The 25,369-nt window shown below is 36.6% G+C and overlaps 1 protein-coding gene across 9 annotated transcripts in view; it reads left to right on the forward strand.

The window, feature by feature from the left end:
* FHIT (fragile histidine triad diadenosine triphosphatase) overlaps positions 1–25,369 on the forward strand; it is a 674,280-nt gene that overhangs the window by 229,150 nt on the left and 419,761 nt on the right. For all 9 annotated transcript variants that reach the window (XM_054838551.1, XM_054838550.1, XM_054838556.1 and 6 more), the window contains one exon: positions 17,661–17,782. In XM_054838551.1, coding sequence (XP_054694526.1) covers positions 17,683–17,782 — 100 coding nt within the window. In that variant the 5' untranslated portion in view covers positions 17,661–17,682. The remainder of the gene's footprint in view (positions 1–17,660; positions 17,783–25,369) is intronic.

The raw sequence follows: 25,369 nt of genomic DNA on the forward strand, positions 1-25,369 counted from the left end.
TGTCCAGGGCACAGGCACAAACTGAGAAGCTGCGTCAGAGCAAATCTAGAGATGTAGTATCCTGTGCTGTATGTTCTGAAGAGATGCATATCAAAGTACGTTGTAAAAATAATAATTTTGAGTATTCAGCTGTAGGAATACAGCTTAGCTATTGCTATAGCAACCTGTATACATTCTTCAATTCAAAAAATGAATCACAAAATATCAGTCCTACATCTCAACGAGTAAGGCCCAAAATTCCATTCTTTAAAGTTAACACATTAGGTCATAAAGTGAGAAATGCATGTCTATTTTATTAGTATTTAATAGGTTGAAGGTGATAAAATTTTGTTTCTTTTTTGTTTCTTTTTTGTTTCTTTTTTGTTTCTTTTTTGTTTCTTTTTTGTTTCTTTTTTGTTTCTTTTTTGTTTCTTTTTTGTTTCTTTTTTGTTTCTTTTTTGTTTCTTTTTTGTTTCTTTTTTGTTTCTTTTTTGTTTCTTTTTTGTTTCTTTTTTGTTTCTTTTTTGTTTCTTTTTTGTTTCTTTTTTGTTTCTTTTTTGTTTCTTTTTTGTTTCTTTTTTGTTTCTTTTTTGTTTCTTTTTTGTTTCTTTTTTGTTTCTTTTTTGTTTCTTTTTTGTTTCTTTTTTGTTTCTTTTTTTGTTTCTTTTTTTGTTTCTTTATTGTTTCTTTTTTGTTTCTTTTTTGTTTCTTTTTTTTTTCTTTTTTTTGTTTCTTTTTTTGTTTATTTTTTTGTTTGTTTTATTTTTTCTTTTTTTTTTTCTTTTTTTGTTTCTTTTTTTGTTTCTTTTTTTGTTTCTTTTTTTGTTTCTTTTTTTTGATAGAAAATGTTAGATCATTTAAAAGGCTTCTGGTCTCCGGATAATTTTTTACCTTTTCAAGATGCCAGAGTTTAGGTTTCTCAGCTACATTTTCCCTTTCTTCACACGACCAGATATTATGTGACCCTGTACTCCAGTACATTCTAACAGATTTTAAATAAACCTTATCTAAATTAGTGAAAGAAAATTAGAAAATTTCCAGGGAAATCCCTTGCTAGATAGCACATCTGTCAGTGCATTTCAAGCTGGAATAATTTTCATCAGCTTCCATCAGGAGTTTTGTTCAAAACTCAAATAATATGTTTGCTAAAGGCAAATACAATTATTTTAGGGCATATTTCAAACTTTGATCAAGTAACGAATATTTTACTGTTGAAACTGTAATGTCCCAACTTATATCAACAATGAACTAGTTAAATTAAAAACTAAAAGAAGCATCTGAAATGACGCACAATAGTGTGAAAATCTCTGGAGACATTCTGTAAGGAAAGTGAAATAGAAATGACTACCCTTTCAAGTACTGGTAATATGCAGAGATGTTTGTCTTCATCACTAGCTGAAAATGTGGCATATCACTATGTAAATTTGATTTTAGTCCTAATTAAATATTTAAAATATGTTGGCTTTCTGTTGCCCTTTTAAGAAGATGGAATATTCTAGGTACAACATATTCTGGCTTCATATTATTATAAAAATTGTAATAAATATGTAAGATCTGTTGACTAAGTATAGTCAATACTGTCGATTTGAACATAGAATGTCTTCTAAGTACTCTCTGAAGACAGATATTTTAGCTGAAATATAATAGATTTCGTTTATCTTGGTGATATTTAAGACCTGATAATTTTACGCCAATAAAATTAGTTAAGAGAATATTATTTTCTTAAGGTTTTGTACAATTAATCTCTAGGAAACTGTATTTTTTTCACATGATCAGTAAATACGTGATCCCTTTCAAATGATTTCACATTCAAAAATTTAATTTTAACTTGAATACACTATGGTATTTTAGTACTTAAGATCTAGGAAACTCCTGAACTGAATCTTGCAGGATCTAGTTCTGATCTTCTATTGCTAGGTGTAACTCCTCTTGCTTTTAATGAGCAACTTATGTGTCATCTAAATGAAATCAGGACTGGAAACTGTCCAGCTTCCTAGAGTCTACTGTCTTGGGTCAGATGGCAGGGCTGTTTGCTCAGCGCTCTTTCTGTAGGAGCTGCGCCGTCACAGGGCTGTCGCAATGGCATCCGTTGCCTTGAGAGCCTGGATATGCAGTCTGGGGAGGGAGGCAGTTCTCGCTGGAAAAGGACTTGCATGTAAACCCTCACAAGATTGTCCATCACCTGCCTCTGCAAGGTGCAGAGGGGCCTCTTTTGGAAAAGGAAGGCAGCACTGGAGAGCGTGCTGGGGAGATGCTGTTGCTCCTTGGTTCCCATGTACGCTTCTAGTTTAATTTCTGCCTGATTTATTTTCACAAAAACTAGCAAAGGGAACATGTCAGCTGCTGTTATTGTTGAGAATTAAAATTGAATGTCTTTGATAAAAATTGAAAGGACAGTCCACCGATATATTTTCCCTTCCCAATTCTTTTATGGTAATGCATAGTAAGTGTAAACAGAAGTAGCACTTGGACCATTTCAAGCAATTGAACAGAAAATTCAGTAGAAGCCCTGCTGAATTTACCAAGCCTAGGCAAGCTGGGTATTTTGTTTTTCTAATGCAATTTTTTTTAGCCAAGCTTTGTTCATTACCACTTGTGCATGGAAATCAGACATTCACAATGAGATCATCATCCAATCTTTGTATATAACTGTTACACGTACAAACTGCATGGAGAGAACATTATTAAGAATGCAAAAGCAAGCAGTCAAGAGAAAAGGGTGTTAACATTAAGGCTGGCATTGCAACCTAAATTTAGTTTCTCTTATGCATATGCGTTATAAAAAAGTCTTTAGCTATGAGAATACATAATACTTTTCCAGAAGAGTTCTTCCTTACGCAGTACACGAGATGGACAGTACTCAATTAATGAGCAGCTATTCAAGATGTTGTTTTATCCTCAGTGTTTGAAATGTGGCCCTAAGCCTTATTTACAGTGCATCATTCAGACCCTGCTCCGAAGTCAGAATTATTAATTTCCTCATAGGCTTTTCTGTGCTGCTCATCACTACTGTATCCAGGTGCTTCACAGGTTTTAAATTAAATTTATCTCCACAAAACCCCAGTGAGGGATGCGGTATAATCTCTGTTTTGCAGATGGGGAACTGACAGAGATTAAGGTCAGAAAAATTCACCAAATTTGGATGCACAGTTTAAGACATAAGATTGGATTTTGAGCCCTTCAGGTACTGTGTTCAGCAAACAGCACTCCCTACTTCAGCTTCAGGTGGGTTTTTCTTGTCTCTAGATATCTTCCCCAGCATCTCAAGTGTGTAAACTGAAAATTTACATGGCACTGTTGATCGCTGAGGAAAAGTTTGTGTTTGATACCTCGTGTAGTATCATACAGGAACTCTCAGCTTTTTCGAAAAGAGGCAAAACTTCAGTGAATCACCTGCAGAGAAGAGGCAATGGGTTGTGCTGAAAACTCTTATGTATATAGTTTTATTATTAAAGACTGTTTCTCAATGCTTGCATATAAATTGGGATTACACAAGCCACCTGAATGCTCATCCTTGTCGATTTGATTGGTTGATTTTTGCAACAGAGAAAGATTAATTTGGAATGTTGAAATTTATGATCCAGTTAATTTGGGGAATGAATATTAATTGAGAAACCATATAGCCTAAAAGGTAGTACTATCTTTTCTATAATAAATAGTAAGAAGATCTTTCCAAATGTACTTTTATTTATTTTCATAGTATATTCAGATTTCTTTCCTCTATGAAGACATTCTAAATACCAGAAGATTCACGAGCAAGTCTAGCAACACACTATTCCTCTGTTTAGGAAAACCTTAGTTGGTGATTTTTACACGTTATGTCCATGTTTTGTATAGCAAGTGCATTTACATGTACCTGATTTTACTTGTATTTTCTTTGTTGGCAGTTTATTTTATGCTAGTACTTCTTTTAGGCTTGCTGACTGCTAAAAGAGTAGCATAGGTAATCCAAGATAACACCTTAATTCTTCATAGTCCTTTAAAACCAGCAGTGCAGATTTGAACCAAGGCTAAATATAGTGATTTGTAAGTCTTTCTGTTAATTTTGGAGAATTTTAATTTGATTAGATTGACCGAGGAAAAAGACTTTACCGTATCCTTTTCTGGCAATTTGTGCTCTCCTAAGTCTGTCTGTGCTTTGTTTTCTTATCCATAAGGCAGATATTTCTCTATTTTTTTTCCAAGCTGTTTGAAATCTTTAGCTGACAAAGATTAGAGAAGTGAAATATTTCTTGTGTTCGGTGGGGCTCTGCATGTTATAATTGCCTAGCTAGTTATAGAAACAGTTTATTTAAACACCTTTTTTAGTGTTAGCCTACATTTAGCTTTTTATTAGACTACATTCCTCATCTTGTGCCAAGTGCATAGCTTTTGTGGAACTGGAAGGCTACTCTATGTGTAGAAAGCTGGGAGGTTTTGTCCTGGCTATGAAATGCACTCATGTCAGCCAATACATCTCTTATAACAACAAGAGAAAATGAATTTTTCAGTAGTTTCAGTCAGTCTCTTTTGTGTTGATAGTCATAACCATTTCCATGCTGCTTAGAACCGGCTATTCCCAGAGCTTTGTGGTGTTGCTGTAGAACTACATACAGAACAACTGCTTGCTATTGAGGGAAAAATGAAAGTTTAGTGAGAACTTTGCTTGACTAAGTATAATTATCTACTGGGTAGTTTGTGTAATGCACATGTATCATGTAAATGAACTTTTAAATAATAAAGACCAGGCAAATTACATCCGTTACTTAAGAGGTGCAATGATAGTCCAAAGTTTTCATTAGAAAGAACCAATTTATGCCCATCTTCCATAAAATATTCGATACTGGTACTCAAGCAGTCAGGGTTGTAAGTTGGAGGGCTGTGGAACTGAGCTAGCAGTCTGATCTATGAGTTATCTGTCCAGTGGAAACCAGTGCAGTCGGAGGAATTCACAAATAAATCAGAGCTTCAGCTTGGGCAAATGCCAGCCAAATTCTTGCACCTACAGAGGGATCTCCAGTTGAGTTCTCTGCCAGTTTGCCATGCTTCAGCCTAAACATTCATTCTGCAGATTGTAGATTAAGATTTAATCATGTCTGTAGATTTCTAATTACTCATTAATATCTTATTAGAAAGTCTTGCTGGCAAGGAACTCCAAAGCACTTTCAGTAGATTATACAGAAATTTGTTCCGGAATTAGTTGCAGAACAGTCATCTGGCACCCAATTCTTGTTTAAAATGTTATCAGGTTTACTGACAAATGAGAACATAATACTGTCTCCGTTATTCCAATTCACCGTGTGACCATAAATGGTTTTTTTTATCTTGAAAAGTTAAAAGCAGTAACACTACAACATTTTTTTTGTTGATGCCTCAAGTGATGCAGAGCTGGAAAGGAAGCCAGAAATACAGCAAAAACATACAAAATTATTTGCTTGGTTTGTGGCTTGATTATGTGACTCATGGAATTCTGTATGGTGAGACTAGGTCAAAAAATAATCATATAGAGTATTGTCTAAAAGGAAAAAAAAATCAAGAACTTTAGGATGGTTACAGATAAATTAAAATGCATATTTTTCAGGGTATTTGGCAACCATGAAGTAAAAAGCAAGCTACAGAATGATGTGCATATACAGTTAAATGTTACAATTAGTACATTGTATGACACGCTTATGACATAAGAGCACTAAAATAATACACTTGTAGAAATTATGTGCACTTAAAATTTTTCCTATGTTTAAAGAAACATTTTAAGCAGTCCTTAATCTTTTGCCAAAGATGATGCTGGTTTGATAGTGAGAAAGAATTTGTTTACCTTTCCAAAATTTGCTTATTCTTTCAGTTGACTTGCAACCCCGTTATCATTCAACATTACCTTGTTGACTGACTACCTGATAGTGCACTGTTCAAAAATGTCGAAAGCTGTGATCCCTGCTACGGGTATCTTTGATAAAGACAGGGAAGCAGCCAGAAAGCAGGAATGTTATTTGCCATTTTTTGAACACATGGTCAAGTGTACAGAGAGCATTTGTGGAAAATCAGAGAGAAAATATGTGCGGAGAGGGAAAGTTAAACCTGGAAAACTGTAAACCCTCTTTTTCTCAGATTCCTTTACTCATGGCCACCTTTCTTCAAATAGTTCACTAAAGCATACGGTCTGTATTTTTTTAAGACTTGCAAACCATTTTGTGCGTTTAAAGCTGTTTTCTCAATTTTCTTTCCGCCATTGTTTGCATGCCATTTGCAGTCCTACTGGTTAAAATGAATGAGAAACAGTAAGAAAAATTCATGCATACTTGCATTTTGCTGGTGACTATTGTATAAACATTAAAAAAGAAAATCTAACAAATTTCATCATTAGAACAACACTTCATCTTTTAATTGTGTAGTATATAATTAGATATGTGTACCGTGGTAGTTATATAATTAGACTGTACTGTTATAACAGTCCAATTTTGAGTGGTGGCCTTGACCTGCTTATCATGATGGGAGCGTCTTTTTCTTGCCAACTGTTGTTTGGCAGCAGCCAACACGCACCTCTGGGCTGGCAACTCATCACACGCAGAAGCCTCAGCTAACCACTGTGTCCTGCAAATCACCTGGCTGGGGTACTCTACGGGCCATGGGCAATGGCTCTCGTTCTTGTGGGGGGAACAAAAAGAGGTGTGGGAAAGATGGGGGCGTACGTCCTTTGAAATGAGGCTTCATTATTTCCAGTGCCTATGGAACAACCTGGTTTAAATGGCTTTATTTTGGAGAACATGTACATATACGAGGTGGTAAAATGAAAGCTAATGGGATGTCTTAAAGATTCCAACACGTAGCATTAGACATAAATGTAAAGAACCCACTATCTAGTATTATTAGCTATATATAAATATAAATCTGACAATGAATTTTCATTAAATGACTCTTTTAATCTATATGCTTGAGGAATTATTAGGTAAAGTACAGTGTCTGCATATTCCTCTAAATGTTTGTGTTATATTTATTAATTCAGCAAGATAAAATGCTTGTTGAGACACTTGAGTATCACAGGAATTGCTCCAAATATAACAAATGCATAGTATTACAGAAGCAGAACCATGGTCTAATATTAATACATTGCATTCAGAATGAAATTAAGTATGCTAACAATAATGCCAGACTTGTTCTTACTGTTTATTTCTTATTTTTCTTTACATGAGCAAAAAATATGGTCAGGAGTCACTGTATGTGTGTGGCTTCTTTTTTTTTTTTTCTTCGTGAGTTTTCAGAAGTCTCACCTGCCTCAGTCTCTCTGTTAGTAATTTTCTTTTCTTTTTAGTAAGGCTGGATTTACTTTAACTCTGCAGTTCTTTAATGTGGTTCTATCTGAAGAATGTGAAACTTTGCATTTTTCAGTTTCTCTGGTGTAAGTATCAAAAAGTTTAAAGCACAAAAGAGCAAAAAGCAGAAAATCAAGCTTTAGAAGTGTGTACTGAATCAATAAGGTTTTTTTGAAGTGATTTAACTGGTTTCTCAGTGACATAAGTTAAATTCTGGACGGTGTCTGGAAACTCACCATGCGACATCTCTTGCTCGTTGCACACTTACTTTTGTCTGGACTTTTCTAATCCTGTGCTGGCCCTGAGTTGTGTGGACCATTCTGTTGCCATAGCACACCCTGTGCGCTCTCTCTTCCTGATTGTGCTTTGGTTTATACCATCATCGAATTTTGGGAAGAGCCATTTCTTTCTCCTCCTCATGGACTTTTACTCCTTGAATCTTTTCACCTAGCTCCCTGCACCTTTTCTTCTACAACTCTATTTGTCCCATCTCTTCTGTCCAATGCTATAGATGTCCAAATTGCATTCACTCAAAGGAAATAGGAAACCACTTCAGGGGAAGGTTTAGTCTGGGTGTGTATTTCTAAAGCCTATAAAGTGACTTTATGTAGTGCTATATAAGTAATAAATAAGGATGCTAAAACATGACAGCTTTTTCTTCTCTCTGCATTTTTAAAGCCACCTTTTTCCACTGAAAGGTATAGCAAAAGAACATCCCTATTTGTTCCATCATCAGCTCTCTTAGCTTGTAGCCTCAAAAGAAATGGGCTTAAACTCAAGTGTTTCAATCTGCAGTGTGCTAGTCTCTATAGCGACCTTCCTCCCTCTTCTCTACCTTTACCAGGGTAGAGTTTTCCTTACACTTATGTGTCTCAAGAAATGTCACAATCTTTTATTGTTCCTCTAGCATGTAACGTAGCCCTAGGTAGCCACCCTAGAAAAAAAGGATTTTCACAGTACAATTTCTGCCATTTACTGCATACTGTGTAGCATTTTCTTATTTTTTTCTTTTTTGCCTTTCACCTTTCTGCTTTAAAAAGCAGCTAGATTGATATTAATATTTTTTCCGACAAAAAAAATGTATTTTACCTTGATCTTAGTCTTGGTAATACATTATTCAGTGTTCCTTCTTAATAAAAGCCATTGGTTGTTCCATTACTCACAATAGTTATTACAACACTAAAGGTCTCGTTCATCAGAATGACTTGCAGAGGCAAAATGAAAACCCTGATTTCTCCATGCATCAGGATAATAGCTGTGGTGGATGCAAGTTATTAAACTATGTTTAAAATATAATGTGTGTTTTGTTTTTTTTTCTTTTTTAGGAGATTAACACTAAGGATAGATTTGTGAACATCATTTATTTTATTGCATATGTATTGCTTGTACGTATTTTGCGCTTTCAGTAGAAGTCAATGAGGAGGTGAAGCTGTTGTGATTGTATTCAATTTCATAAAACATCGTCCTTAAAATCACCAATATAGTACATGGATTTTGAAAAGCTCTTAGTTATCAGACTTTGGATTCATGTCATCTTCTTGGATGATAGTGGAGGAGGAATCATAATCTTGGATCATCTCTGCTAATAATGAAGAAAGTGGGCACAGATGTCTAGGAGAGAAGAGTGTGAAGCTCTGGGTCAAGTCTTGCAATGGGGATTCTGTTTGAAAGATCTTCTGTAATATTGCAGTGTATTAAATTCATACTTATGTATTCTGGCATAAAATGAACATAAACCAACTCTAATATAATGCAAGACAGGAATTTTATTTCATGTTAGTAATCATAATTTTTTTTTGAAAAAAGTAAAGGTATAGCTAGGGTGTCAAAACAGAAAAAAAAAAGTAATATTTAGAAACAAGTCTTAGTATATGAAAAAGTTGAGCTGTTACCTGAGCACCTCTGTGCTCAATGCAAACAAAATTACTCTGTGCAAACAATGAGTTTCCACTGCCAGAATTATTATCTCAGTATGGTTAAATGCTGTATGAGTCATCTTCTAGTGAACACAGTATACATATGGACAGTTGAAGGATGTAGTGCATGTTTAGTGCTTTCATGACTCTTTTAAGCCTTCATTTTTCTTGAAGTTTAATGGATTATATGGTTCTTTTGCCTCTACAAACCTTTTCATTTATTGTGTCTAACTTTGTACTCTTTACTTGAATTATGAGTTGGTCTACTTTGTATTCCAAAATGCTTGCTATAGAAATGAATTTGACAACTACTTCTACATAATTTTAAAATATTTATGCTCTCTACATGTATTAAGGATAGTTTATTGCTTTTGATATCTACCTTGATTCTGCATTTGTTGATTAACTTGTCGATGTTGTGATTGCTTTACAGTATTGCTACAGAGCTGTTCGCTTCCTTTTAGGTGTGTCTCTCCTTCTTGGTCAACAAAGGCTTGGGTGTTTGGGGATTTGTGGGGGGTTCTGAGGGTTCTTGTTTGGGGTTTTTTGTTTGTTTTTGGGCTTTGTTTTGTGTTTTATATGAAGACTGTAAAAATCGTGTCACTGATGGACAAGCCAATTAGGATAGCGGAAACTAAGGACAGACTTACATCCGTGTGCCTGTGTGTACCCACATGGTAGCTTATCAGGTGCAGTAAACAAGCTGTTTAATGTCTGAAGAGGAAGAATTTTGGAAAAAAGTACCAATTTTACTTTAAAATAAATAAAAGGGAAAAAGAACCAAAATAGATGAAGACCTAAAGGAGGCAGCAAGAAGATGTTTTAGCAACACGTAAGGCTCCCCTTAAAAGTTAACTTGTCTATACTGGCATTTAGAATGGATCTGAATTTTGCTTTACTCTGGGGGCTGTAAGTTCAGATCCCAGTACAACTAGAGTATGCTGGTATCGTATTTGACCTATAGCTTTTAAATGGGTTAACTGATTTTTGTGCATCATCTTCCATGTAAAATATATTATGTTGAGGGCTAGACTGGTTGTGCAAAGGGTGTTGAGACAGGTTGAGAGGCATGCAGCTTTACTATCAGGAGCTAGGGGTGAAGACGTCCATCAACTCACTGGTGGTGGGCAGAGTGGGAAAAAACAAAGCCTTGTTCGGCAATAGCCCAAACACCGGTGTGTTATCAGCGCTGTTTTAGTCAAAATTCCAAAACACGGCACCATACAGGCTACTGTGAAGAAAGTTAGCCCCATCCCAGTCAGCCCCAGTTCAATTGGGAAGTATCTAGTTTTTATCAGGACCTGCTCATCAGGCCTCCCTCAGGTTCCTGCTCGTGACGCTATTAATGTTAACTGGAGCGTGCTGTGCACAGGGTTGGGTGCTGCTTGGTTGGTAAGCTTTGCGTAGGCACGTTCTTGGGTCCACTAGTGTAACCCAAAAGCTACAAAGAGGTGGTAGGAGAAAGGGGTGGAGGAATGGACTATTCTCATGGTGGTCATAGTCATGTGCTAGGAGAATCTGCTGCAACAGCAATATCGGGCTTTCCAGATGCAAACCAGAGATCAACGCTATGAGAGCAGAATGGACAAACACTGTCCCAGAGGGGCTGGGAAACGCTGCTGCAGCTTGTGTGAAAGGGAACAGAGCTGCAAGGGGAAGGCAGGCTAAGGGATTGCAAAAGGATGGCCCTTAGCATCATATGCATTAAGATACCTAGGTACTATGCAGCAGACCACAGTCTATTTTAATTTTAAGCGTAGATAATTTAGCTTGATTGACCATGCTAAGAAAATGGCAATATATTTAAACAGTAATAATTTTGATGGTTTTTTTCACTGCTAGATTAAGCAGGGGAAGCCACGTGTAGTGGATTCAACTCCATCATAATCTGTGTATGACGAGAGAAATCGGTCCTTGTCAACACCACCAGGACTGGTTGCATGCATCACATTTAATGGGCTTTCTGTTCAGTAGCTTCTGTGGGTGGTGAAAATGGAAAATAATCCACACAAGCTTTTCCCTTCAACCCCATGTAGAGCATTAAATACCATCCCCATGGAGAGAATCTAGGCTATACCTGTCAAAGATGCTTGAGCACCTCTTCTAGTTTTGTAATTCTTCTTGGCTTTTTCAGAACAGAAATAGCAACAGCATGCTATATTTTGGCTCAGTGAGAGGGACAGAGTTTCTTTTAATTAGAGGCCATTTTCTTAAACTGGAAGAACTCAAAACGTGTAGTTAAATTTTGTACAAGGGTGGGAGTGGAGGACGCTGAGAGGTAAAGCCGCTCTAGCGGCAAAGTGCTAGTAGAAAAACTGAGTGATTTTCGAATAAAATGATTTCTTTTTGTTAGTGTTTTTAAGTATTCTTTGATCAAAATGCTAACTCCTGGCTGCTAGGAACAAGGATATTCATTGCTATGTGCTTGGGTTAAATAAGTGATATTCTGAATTGTGTGGATTTCATCCTTACAAAGTGGCAGTGAGGGGAGGGAAAGAGTAAAAAAATAATAAAGCATGAGGAGAGGGGAGATAGCATGCAGGGCAGTTCTTCATTGTACATCACTTCTTGAATGTGGTGCAGAATTCCGATGTCTAAGTAGGAATACACTTTCCACATAATCAAGCCTTTCAGAGGGAAAAATGCCAAATATGCATTTGAGGATATAGTTTTGTAGGATAAAGGGCAGTTCAGAAAATGCAATGCAAAAATCTGAAGTTAGCCATAAATACAATTTACTGGAGAGTTACTTTGTTCCCTTAGCTAAAGTGCATGACACAAGATGTCTTATCTTGCTGAATTAAAAAAAAAGAAAAGCTATTTTGTAAGACCTTAAAAAAATCTAAGTTGTTTTCATTTTGCCATATACATTTGCAATGTTTTTACAGTGAAATAGAGTAGCATAATCAGGAGTGTCAAAATTAATGAACAGGTGATATTAATATGGGAAAATGACAAACTTTAAGAATACTCCTCGGATTGTTTCTAAAAATACTCATATTAGCACAGAGAGATAATGGTATTGTAATTGGTTTTCTTTAATATAACCATTTTAAGTTAGCAGCCCATTTTGCATTATCTCGTGTTCTCTTGTTAGAACCAGATTTGTAGCTTTCCTAGAACAGTGCTCACACGATTGCTCAGCAAAAGCCTTGAGCTTGGTTCCCAATGGGTGGTAATCTCAACACCTTGTCATTAAGGACAAGTAATTGTATGATAAAATAAAAGGGCATTTTGAAGTACCAGCACCATCTCAATTAAACCTAAATCCAATAGGGAGGTCTGTGGAGGCTGAAAGACAGCCTTAAAGAATTAGTGCTGTTGCTTCTTATAGTCACTACAGCAAAAGTAATTTCCAAAGGTATTCCAGGTTTTTGGCCTCTGACTCTAGAGATGCCATATAACAAGCAGGCATCTATCTCGATGTCCTAGGGACCTGTCTTTAGGTGAACCTTAACTTCTGTTTGGGGTTGTCCCTGTGTATTTCACACCAGCGATTCTACAGCTTCTGCGAGTTAAAAAATGAAGCGTAAAACAAAACCCCTAGCCCCCCAAACCAAATAAACTTGGAGAAATGAGACCTGTGTTTGTATTTCCCCTAAAAAATACATTAGATGTAGGAGTAGTATTTATATAGGCTGGGAAAATGCAATGTGCTGTTCCTCAAATTTTACAAATCTGTAATAATATTTGAAAATATTTGAGTGTATGTCTACATTTTTCTTAATTTTAGCACTCTTTCAGGGTGTGATTTAGAATGCCAGTGTACTATTTGGGGTTTTTTTTTGGTTTTTTTTTTTAGTACGGGTTATACAGATTTGAGATCTGCTGTGGCTGTAAAATTAGCCTATTTGCTATGTTAGCCTTTAATAGTGTATTCCTACCTACAACTGCAGGAACACAGCTTGAAGGAAATTTAATTAGGAAAATGAGGCAGATGAAATAGGCAATGTAATGTATACATGCAATATGAAGAAGAGTAAATACACTTTTCATCTGAATAGCCGGAATAGAAAGTGTGTGAAACTGGGCTGAAATTTTCTTTTATCAGAAATGGATTTCTTTCATTTTCTAATGTTACTATGTAATTGTCCTCCTTATTACTGGGATTAGAAAGACTACTATCATTAAAGAAGAAACATCTTTCACCAATTACATTTAGTTTCTGTTTTAGCTGGCAATGACCTCCTCATTATGTGAAAAATGGAAATCCCTGGAGGAACGGACTTAGTGAGGTGGTTCCAATCAGCTGGGAAACCCTGCGCATGCACTACTTGCATCTCATGACCTGCATGCATGCGCCTGTACTGTATTGATTCTGCCTGTTTACAGGCCATTCAAGCAATAAACAGGTAGAATTCAGATGACTGAAAACTTGCTCTGCTGGTAGCAGTTTCCCATCTCCTGCACTCTGGAATGTTCCAGCCTTGCTGCAGTGTGGTGCTGTGCGGCCATGGATTTTTCAGTTGTACCCGTTACTCATTCACCTAATGTATTTTTTAGCATTTGTGTTGGTTCTGAGCACAGACAGTCATGCTTTGCAAAAAACCAAAGGATCGCTAGGGCAGAAAGCATCTTAAGATTGTGAATAATTGTTTAAGGAAAAAAAAAAATCCCATAATCCCCTTTCAGAATTGGAGAGAACAGCACTGGGAAGCCTGCAGTACTACGTAGTGCAACCAATACAACTGACACACTTGTTTGAAATACATGCTATATTTATTTAGTCTGAATCAAGAGATAGAAATACATTATTCAGATATATTATTGTATAATAAGCAAGTAGAAAAAGTTGTAATACATACATTAATTCTGTGCATGAGATTTAAAAATGTTCTCATAATTCTGGGTCACCCAGTTGGACTGTAACCTGATTCTTCAAACTATTGCTTAGGGAGGTGTGAGGCTAGTACTTTTACTTTACTGATCCTTTCTGGACTCTTTTTAACAGTGAAATAAGTAAAGATGCACATGGTAGGTGTATTATGAATACATGGTGTAGTCGACCTAAATTCTGTGGTCCGCAAAATCTATATATGGATTCATTTAGCATTTTCTGAAAATGCATTTTTAATTGTTTTTAAAGCATTGAAAATACTCAATATTAGAGAGCAGTGGTGACCCAAACTCTGTGGCTAATAGTGTTACATATGTTTAATTTGGTCAATTGGAGTGTTTGTATACAGGATGTCAACTCAACTGACAAAATCTTTTTTTGAACATCTCTCTTGAGGTACGAAAAAGGATCTATGGCATTGTTCTGATAGGGCCATCAAATATGTATTTTTCCCAATACAATTTAGGGTTAATTTTAATGAAAACATTCCAGCGATGAAATTATGGTCAGTAACTTATAGGGTCTGGATGATGGTAAATATCCTGAAGAGACCCTTCTCCTTCATGGTGCTACCATGGATTGCAGACGTATTCTCCATAAGTTCGTTGGAGGTTGCACAAACAGCCTATGATGATGTAGAGATTGGTAGAGTTGTGGCCTTGGTTTCCAGTTGTGAAGGAGCTTCTTGGGCCAGGGAATTCTGCCACTTCCTACCTGCCTCAGATTACCAGCTGGAGAAGTACCTACTGGCTACAGTGCTCTGTTCAACTTGAGGTAAACCCAAATGTCAGTTTGGGAATCTGGGCTCTGTTCCATCATTCTGGTATGTTCTGCCCACTTCTTTGTGATCCTAGCTCTTCCCATTGAACACTCAGGATTTCCCATTAATTTAATATCTCTTGTACACAGATGTTAAATGGAGGTCTTAAGGCCAGAGTAGTAGTCTGCTATCAAGTCTAAATAGGATTCCAAATCCTCAGAGTTAAAGGGGGAGAGAGAAATACATTTTTATTGTATGGATAGTAGGATATTTGGTAGGATAGTGGAATATTTAGATATGTAGTAGAATATTTAGGATATTTAGATACTTAAACTAGAAGAGAAGATCTTTATATTGGATTTCTTGTTCAAATAAAAATGTTTTTTTTTATTGCTTATCAACTCTCCAGTATGATCCTTGTCTGTCCCAAATCCACCACCTGCAGTGATGTTTTAGCTTCGCAAAAGTTTTACCTTGGGGGATACCCTTGTCCTTAACATGAAGCCCTTATCACAAAATTAGCCTTGGTTCTTGTAATTATCAATATTTGTTCCTTTCTGCAAGGAAGGAATTGAAGAATTTTGCAATATACACTTCAGATTGGGATTTAGTTATTTTTAATAGTGAGTTTGAGAGTCACCGTTAGACTAGGAAGACCCACAGGAGCCCCTAGTAATTTTAGACAGATGATTAGAACAGAAAAGCACCAGGTCATCCATTTCCAGTTTCCCTGGAGTCTCAGTTGTCAGAGCATGGAACCCAGGCCTTATTTCCAATGTCATCAACCTTATCCTGCTATTGTTTATTGTTTTTTGATTATGGCAGCAAACAGTCAGAGGACTTCTCCTGGTGATTATCAAAATCTCAGGTTCTCTCTCAGGTTTCCTTAAATTGAATTTCAAAGCATCAGATTTTTTTAAAAAATCAGCATCTGTTATTTTAAAGTCTTGGTTCTGTGTTTAAGTCTGTTCCATGTCTCTGGACAGTGCTTTTAGTTATCAGTAGCCTGGAAGACAGAATAAGAAATGATCGGTAGTACTTTTATTTCTGTCCATAGTATTGCTAGATGCAATGGCAGGTGTGGTGGTACATTTGATTTTCCAGATACTGGAGATAAAAGCTTACAGTTACATCACTGGATGGTAGTACTGGCTATTTAATGTGTTTTGCTCTTTTTTCAGACATATTTCCTACACTGCAAAGAGAACCATGTCTCTTTATCAAATCATGTAAAAACATCCTTGGATGTTTTACTCTGAATGAGAAACCCCCACGGGGGGTTGCTGATGGACTGCTTAAGAGAAATGAGGAAGATTAGTTGAAGTTCCTAGTAATTATTCTTTTCAGACATCAGCACAAGGTAGCAGGTGTTTCCTCTAGTAAGCGATTCTTCTAGTAGCTAAAGAGACTTTACTTTTGTATGCTGTCAAGTTTCAGGTTTAATATATGGTAAGGGACACATCTTCTCAGACACTTAATCTTCTGTCGACTTTATGGGGAAAATTATAGAGCCTCTTTAGATCTTTGAAACAGGGATGGTTAAAATCTTCACTCCTTCATGGTCTGCTCAAGCATTTCTTTCAATCTTTGATTTTCAAAAAATAAGATAAGGTGCCTGCTTAGAGAATGTTTATTTTGAACATGTAGTCATCTGATTGGTTACTGTATCTTATACTAAGTTTTATATATGTTTTTCTGGTGTGAAGCCTGGCTAGATGCATCTGCTATCCTTAATTTAATTCAGTTAAGTTCTTTCATGGAATCAGATGGCTGAAAAAGCCAGAATTTCCTTCCGAAGACCAAGCACTTCTCAAAGACACTTTCAAAGTGTGTGTGCACTTAGAGGGGGGTGTTATATGTACTTTTTGTTGGAGCAGATACAAGGAATGGGACCTTAAATTAGAATAAATCTTTTAGATTAAGAACCAAGTTTGGGTCTTACTAAACACAAGGCTTGTAAGAAAAGAACTGCAGCAAGAGATCCTACATGATTCTATCAGTATCTTTCCCCATCTGAAGCAACTTAGAAAACTGAATTTTTTTGATTAGTCACTTGGTTCAAGCAAGGTAATGTTAATGTAATGCTTTCGGTGTGTCTGAAGTACTGTGTTACATGAAATTCTTCATTACTTCGTATTTTACCCTGCAGCACCTTGGATATTTCTGATTGAATTAAATACTTTAAATACTCTAGGGCTTAAAGACCTAAAATAGACACTGTGAGGATTGTGCCTTAGTTATTTAAGAAGGATTTTGATCCTCAGGAAGAGAGAAAATTTTAGTGAATGAAAGTGGAATCTTTGGCTGGCTTTGAGTAAGAGAAAATGTTGCACAAAACTATTGATCGTCTGCACGTTTCAGTTGCTCAAACTAGAAAGCATGGATAGAAAATGACTAGATATGCTTTCCTTAATTTGTCAGTATTTCTTCAATTGAGGTGTTTAGTGGAGGGATTGATTTAGAAAATGTGGTTTCTCTATTTTCTAAGTCCTGTGTGCATTGATTTGCATTGTAGCAAAGGACACTGGTAATACTATTTGTGCTTCTCCAAGCACATATGACTCAAATGCAGAACAAATGAAAATGGGATGGAGAAATGACATTCTCTGTCTAGAATTTTGTCACCCTGCCAAGATGATGAGAAAAGCATTTAAGAAATTTTACATAAATTTTTTGCTTTGGAAAGAAGCCCTTTCCACCACCCCTTCAAGAAGTGATACTTTTAGGAAAGCTTTACGAACCTTTCCAAAACACCCGATGCCTTGGTGAGCCCAGGAGGCACTTTTCTTTCAGAAGCTGCCTAGGCAATTTGGTTGTCTTACTCCTGTTATTTGGAAAAGTGAAGTCGGTCTCTTAATTATCTTAACCATTGTCTCTTTCAGACCCTGAAGATTAACGTTGATCATGCTGAGATTTGGGCAGCACCTCATCAAGCCCTCTGTGGTCTTCCTGAAGACTGAGCTCTCCTTTGCTCTCGTGAACCGGAAGCCGGTGGTCCCAGGACGTATCCTTTTGAGCAGTGCCTCGACGATGGGCAGGAGGAGCTCGGTGCGCTTCAAAGGCCAGGTAGGATGCTCCGCGGGTTTATTCTGAAACCAGACAGGGGAACGTAATACGCTTGATCGGTGTTGCAGAACTGCCGAAAACAGTTGCTTAGCAACTGTGACCTTAGAGGTGAATTTCTATTGACCTTTTCACCACAGAAGATGTATAAACAACCAGGTGTTACTAAAAGCATTTTAAAGTGTATCTGAGGTGGTACTGTTTAAATTTCATATTATGCTAAATAACACATCCTGCTTCCCTTTTAATAATGTCACTTATTTTTAGATGTGGTAACTTCTTTATGGAGGATTTTCAACTTCTCTTAGCTAAATGTACACAGTTTGTCAAATGGCAGCAGACTCCTGTATGAAGACTCTTATTTTTTGGGACAGATTGCTTTGATTAATTTAGGTAGGAAAGGATTAAATAAACCATCTGTATAGCGCACATTTCCTGAGGTAAAAAATTTAGCCCCATGTTGTAAGTAAATTCTCAGTTTAGAAACTGCATGGGGACTTGATTCTGCAAGATGCTAAATGTGCACCTATTTTAGTGTATTTTATAGCGTAGCATATTATTTTCCAGTCAAAACTCTGCTACTGTGTAACTTGTGCTGATTTCAGTGGCTGGAGGTGGAACTTTTCAGAAATACTCAAGACTAGTCACTTCATTTCCATAGAGGTCATGGTAAAATTTTAGCAGGAACTCAGGCAATGGCTGCATGTGTATTGGGGAAAGAAGAAAGTTGCCTGGAGTTTGTTGAAAGTTTTCTTGTTCTCCTGTAGTTTTATGTTTTTTCTTTCATAATTTAAGGTATAATTTAAAATTTAGTAACTTTTAGTATATTATCTTTAAACCCATAAATGTGTTTCTTCCGAAATATGGAATCTTCCTCTTCTCCTGTCAGTTCTGTAAATTATAATTGTTTTATATAGAACTTTTCTCTACACCTGCTTTGAACAGTGTCTGTACCAGAAGTCAGATCTTTTGGTTATAAATGCACGGCAAAGATGCACAGACTTTATAGAAACTTTAAAGGTGTTACTATTTCATCAATATATTTCAATGAATTAAATGAACAGTTCTTTTCAACTTCAAGTTTCCGAAGTATCTGGTATATATTAATGATTTACAGATTTTTTCATAAAATCAATTAGCACTTTCAAAGCTATCTAAAGACAGTATCATATCAGTCACTGTGAGATGCAGAGCCTGTAAATGCCTGAGCAATACGTTCAGATGTGCATTGTCCAGATCAGAGAGTAAATAAAATGTTATCTGTATTGTGTGTGGAAGTTTTAAAAACAATAGTTAATGATTTTTTTTCCATTTATCGGTTCAGTGAACAATTGCATCTGTTGTTAAAAATAAAGGAGAGTTGTTTTCATCTGAAAGACACTTGTTTTAAAGTTTTGTGAGCACCCAGTAGTGACAATTTAAGCAGTCTATAAAACTTAATTATTACAAGCTTCTTTCCTTCTTAAATAATTAAAGATTATAAAATCTAGTTGTATAGTTATTGCTGACTGTTTGGCAGATACATTTATTTGCTCAGGATTAGCTTTGTTATCCCATAATGAGTATTGCAGCATATTTTATAGTGTCACATTGTTTTAATAGCTCATGTACTGTAATATATAATGTAGTCTTTGTTTCTCCATTGAATAAATGTTCAGGTAATAAAACCCCAACCCTTTCCCTTTCTCATTGCAATAAGAAAAAATTAGAAAAGATCTTGATGCAAAGGCTAGAATACAGTATGTAAAATAGAGCAATTTGCAGTTGTAAGCCTTTAAAATGTCTCTATAATGCAGCATTCATCTCGAGACCTGGCAGTAACAAGTGTATTTTCTTTGTTTTATGGCAATAATTTTATCTGCCTTGTCTTTGGCACACTTGTGACATTCCTTTTCATTTTTTTTTTAGTAGAAAATAAAATATTAATGCGTGTGAATTAGAGAGACAAAGGAAATCAGTTTGAAAGCCAGCTCACTCCAGGTGGTGGCTTTAATTAACTAGTAAGGTTGAAATTCCATCTTGAAACCGAACGTAGGATTGGAGTTGTGAATTTGCTGTAATAGTTTTAAAATAAAGCCATGCTCTGGAAAAAATCAGTCAAAATGATCTCATGGAGTTCAGTGTTCATGATTTGAGCAATGCCAAAGTGTGCTTGTTCAGTTAACACATTACCAAGTTTTGTTTTGTTTATTTCAGCTGCCAGTCCTGTGAATTCAGTTTGACACTTGAAAGTCAAACTGTGCTAATGGTAACCATGAGTAGGAATAGCAAGAACATAGTAAGAACATGGTAAGGGAAGAATTCCCCTCAGTTCCTGGAAAAAACTGCCTCAGTTGCCCCAGCATTAGACTTCTGTCTAACGGGTACACGCTAGTTCATGGACTCAGGAACCTGTTTGTTCCTGAAAATGTGATTATTGCAGATTCTTGAATAGGAAGTAACTGAGATCTTACTATTGAGAAGTGGGTATCTGGCATTCAACTGGCATCTCTACTGTGTAAGCTAAAATATGTACATGTTTGACAGTAGTAGCAAACTCATTCACCTCTTTTGGCACAACCAAATGGAGAGGGAGAGCTACACGTGGTCAGTGTGCAGGATTAGGGCGTGCTCCCCTCAGGGCAGCCAGTCCCTTTGCTGTCACCTAACAGGAAAATGGTTAAGGCCCAGAGGTGTCTGGCCGTAGTCTGAAGATGCCAAGTCACTCAACTCCCATGACAAAATGAGGAGTGCGTACCTGTCCTTGCATATAGTTCAAAGGGGAAGATGGGGCTTCCCTGTCCCTTCTACTTGTCTGTCTTATTTCAGAGCAGACAGGCGCACGGTATCAGGGACAGTCTTGATAAAGGAGATGTTGTTTTTGGGAGTATGTTTTTATGTTGCTTTTCTATTTTGTACAGAAATGGTATGATTTTGTTTTGCTAGTGCCTGTGAATTGTTATGGAGCCAAGAGTCTAGGTGGGAATACTCTATGCAGTGCACTTAGCAGTTAGCTTGGGAGTGGGGAGGAGGCGAGCTGGTTATTGTGTAAGCTTGCTGGGATTTGTATGCTTATTCAGGTATCAATACTGTTTGCTATGAAAAGCAGAGTCCCTCTTTCTTCTAAATTCTGTTAGCTTGCTGCTCCGCAAAGAGCGATTGTGAAAGAAGTCATTTGTGGCTCCCTTGAACAACTGTGTAGTTGTTTTAGAGGAGGTGGCTGTCCAATAGCTGGAATAGTGCAGGGATGTGTCTATAGTCAGCGACTGCATCGCTTCTGTCACACAACACGCACAAGACGAACTGAAATCAGCTCATGCAACCAGCATGAGCTGAGCTTCTACTTGTCATGTTGCTTAAATTATTTCATTCAGAGCCTTGCTGCTTCCATAGTTCAGAGCAGGATGGTAGTGTCTTTTTAAAGAAAATCCATCTGCTCTTTGACAGGGACTTTTTGTTCTTTAATATGGAAACAAATACTTTGTGAATGACCTACCATTTTATTGATGTTTTTCTAGCAAAACACCATAGCTTTACTTGGTTTTGCTCACATCTTCGATAAATATGAACTGGTTTTTTTATCACTGCCTTTCTCATTGCATTGTGCAGGGTACTTGCTTTCATCTTGTGTTAAACATGAAAAATGAATTTGAACATTAGTAGAATCCATTCGGGGACTAGGACTTTTATTATAAATAAAATTATTCATTTGTTATGTCAAAATTTTTTTCAGCAGACAAGGTATTGATCTTTGGATTTGTGTTCAGGATGCCATAAGAAGAACTAGCACAACAGGAACACAGCAACATTTGTGAATTGATTGAATGCAATATGTAATGACAGAGACAAACATCAGATCTATGGCAGTGCTATATTATACAAAGCATTTTTCAACAGTTTATTGAATTGGTTATTAAAAAGAACAGGCTTTCCAGCTGGGAACAATGAACTGCAGGTTATCAGGACCAAGCAATTTTATAGAAATTTGTGGTGGACAGTGTGGCTCCTTCAGTAAGTGCACATGTATGTGTGCATGTAATAAATTGGAATAAACACTTTACAATAACTTTTCATCTGGGTTTGATTATGAAAAGGCTTTTCCATTAAAAAAAAAAAAAAGACACTGTTTAGCTATTATGTACTGCACTTTGCTGGACTATTTGGCATTGCTATTTCCATAGAGATCTAGTGTTTTCCACCAGAAAGAATTCTGGTTGTGGGGAATAGACCATATGTAAAACCCAGAGCATATGATATTTCTGGCAACTTCATCACTACATGAAGTTAATGGTCATTATTTGTTGCCGAGACAGCGTGCTGTACTGTGAGTTACTGCAGGTTGTTCCTTTTATTAATGAGTAGAGAAAACATTAGTTGAACCAGATGCTTCTTCAAAGACTTGATAACACCCTAAGCTGCAGTGTAATTGTTCTGGGTCTGTTGCATGGGTGGGACGGGACCCGGGGTCATGCAATGTAAGAATAGCATCTGCTTTGCTGTACGATTTGTCTCTTTGAGCTTCCCTGTCATATGCTGTCAGAATTGCCGTACTACTGGAGACTGGCATATTCTGTATTGTTCACAAATGATTGCTGCTTTTCTCAAAGATTTGCAGTTAGAAAGAAATTATCCTTTTGATTAGTATTGTTTGTTACTATATTTTAAAAGTAATTTTTAGTTTACTTGCAGTCCTGACAGAATTTCCATTGAAGATAGCACACTGACTCTGGAAAGAACAGCAGTATTCTCCCACAAGTCTGAGGAAAAAAAATAGTGTTTAGCATGTATATGAAATTTTAATTCTTCATAAAGTTACAGAACTGCTGGTTATTGTGATTTAGTTAGTTTGTACATTGCACATTTATCATATCTGTATTTATGCTACATAATTATGAATTTTATGAGTTTTAGCCTAAACAAGTGTTAATATTTGCCATAAAAGTAAGATTTAGAAAATAAAATTCTGTTATTGCAGAATATATAAATTTGCATTTACATACTGCAATAACGTACACTGCACTGTTACAACTACACGTTATACATATCGAATCCTGTGGGAAAGTACTCTTTAGTGCTTATTACAGAAGCTTCATATGCCTTACTGTTATTATTGGTTTGCGTTAGCACAATGCTAAGGAGCAGTCATGCTCCTTTTAGCTCTTTAGCAGAAAGCAAAAAATAATGGGGTTTGGTAAAGACTTTGTAACCTAAATTTGATGCTGGAGATAGCAAGGGAATCACATAGAGACAGAACATGTTTGGTACAGTAAGGACTGAACTAGTGTCTAGTAACTCCAGAAGAAGAGAGTACTAGGAAGAGGATGAAGTACCTTTGCTGGGGTAGAAAAGACCTCCTGAATGGGAAGAACAGATATAAATGATGGATCTTGTGTGAAAATGGGGGGGAAGCATAGAGTATATTTCTTCAGCAGGAATGCAGAAGAGATACAGACTTACTTTCTGTATTGTCAGTATTAGGTAAGTTCTTTCTGAGATACCGTGCTGAAGCTGTTGAGCAGCAGTGGGAAGTTTTAGTTATTTTTTTTCCCCCCTCACATCCCAAATAAAGCTGTTCCGTGACTCTTCGTTATATGAGCAGTCCTGATCCCTCAAGCAGGACTTATTAATGCCATAATGTTTACTTGTACACACGAGAGTAAGAAAAACAGTTCCTACACTTAATAATTTTTAGCTTAATTAAGCTATGTTGCGCGGAGAGTAAGGAGCGGGACTGCACCCTTCGCAGCAGCAAGCCAGTAGATCAGCTCTACTGCATTCTCCAGCTACCTTCTGGGAAAGAGGTTCTCCTTGAACAGCCCAAAGAATGAGTGCTCCCGCTCTGTGTATGCAAACCACTTGAATCTAGTGGTGATAGAGAGGCCAGTTAATTATCTCAGGGATGGAGTACTTTGTTTGCAGACTACAAACAAAGGGATGGTGTTTGACTCGCATTAGGAAATGCTGCTTCTGAAGCTAATAGATTCAGGGCTCTGTGCACAAAAGCTTGTCTGTCTGTCTGATTTGGGGGGCTGGTGGTCAACTGTATCATTTGGTCTGATAACAAGGCTTTCTCTGCCTTCAAATCCTGTCTTGCTTGTAAGGTGCTCACTATTAAAGGAAAATATACCTCACCGTAAGGATTTACCTACTCTGCATTGTTATAGTTGAATTAACATAATAGTGTTAATGAAAATCCCATTCTAAATGCTTTGTGCCAGTATTTTAAATAGAAAGAAAAAAATAAAAGTAATGAAATCAAAAGTATTTTTTGCTGATTTGCAAAAGGATTAAGTTACCAGCTAAATTACTTATTTACCTGCATTCAGCAGATGAGTGATAAGAATTTCTCAGGTTGTAGCACAACCTGGAAGAGGTATTGAAAAAAGCTGTCTTAGGGCCACATCTGGGAGAGGCAGGAGCTGCTAGGTTGGAGCCTCGTGTATCTCACCAAATGCCCTGGAGGGATGAACAGCCTCTTATTAGTGATGTGTTCAACTGACCTTCAAACCTCACTGTATGGAGTGTAATGAGATGTCTGGAAAATGGGCTTGTAAGCTTGTGTGTCGTAACAGGTTGGATATGTGCGATTAAATTTCTTGGTTACATCAGTAACATATGCTGAAATCCAGCTAAAATTTCATTTTGATCTAATCCATTTTATTCACATGTTAGTCATCATCAGTGTTTGGAACTTATAAATGACTTAAGGAAAACCACGCTATGCATGAACCTCTGTACTGCTTTGTGTGTTTCACGGGCACTCACCGTGCAGTTTTGAAGGTGTGTTACTACTGTATGTCCTCTAAAAGTGGAACTGCTTGTCTGCCCTTACAAGCTTCAGGGACACATGGAAGAAGTTTTGAAACCTAGTCAGTGAGTCTGACCATTGTGGTACTTATTATGCATACTTACACCATGCCCATAAAGTAAAGAACAATTTGGAAAGCCCATTCTTGTCATCATGAAAAAATGTAAAACATCTAAATTTTAGATCAATTGGCTGATGATTGCTATGGAAAATCAAATTTCATAGAGGCTGCCTACTCTCTTCCCATATTGTGATTTTTATTTTTTATATTATTGTTGAGACCTTGTTTTATATAAAAGCAGCTTATTTTTTTGAAAGGTTGAAAATTTTTAATTAAACTTGCTTTCATATTTAAAATTATTTCACAGTTACAGCCTCCCATTTTGTCGTGTTTATCCTCATTAACAATTTGCAAAGCATATTGGCATTTTCACATCAACTTATGGCTATAGTTTTATAGTAACTGACTTAAGTGAATTTGTTTTGAGGGTCCTGTCATTGGAGTCGCAGAGATCATCTGGAAAAAACAGTTTACCCATTTGTATTTTAGCCAAATTTCTTGCTATGCTAAATGTTTAGTGAGAAAAGCCTCATACTAAGAAGCTGGAAGAAGTCAAGTTTAAAAGACAGAGGAGCAAAGCTATGTAGAAGGAAGTAAAATTAAGAGGTAGCAAACTTCTATATGAAAAATGGCAGGGCAACTGAGATGGGATTCAGAAAAGGTAAAGTGAGTGTTTCCTT

This window comes from Grus americana, chromosome 11 (assembly GCF_028858705.1).
Source record: "Grus americana isolate bGruAme1 chromosome 11, bGruAme1.mat, whole genome shotgun sequence".
In the NCBI taxonomy this organism is placed as follows: Eukaryota; Metazoa; Chordata; class Aves; order Gruiformes; family Gruidae; genus Grus; species Grus americana.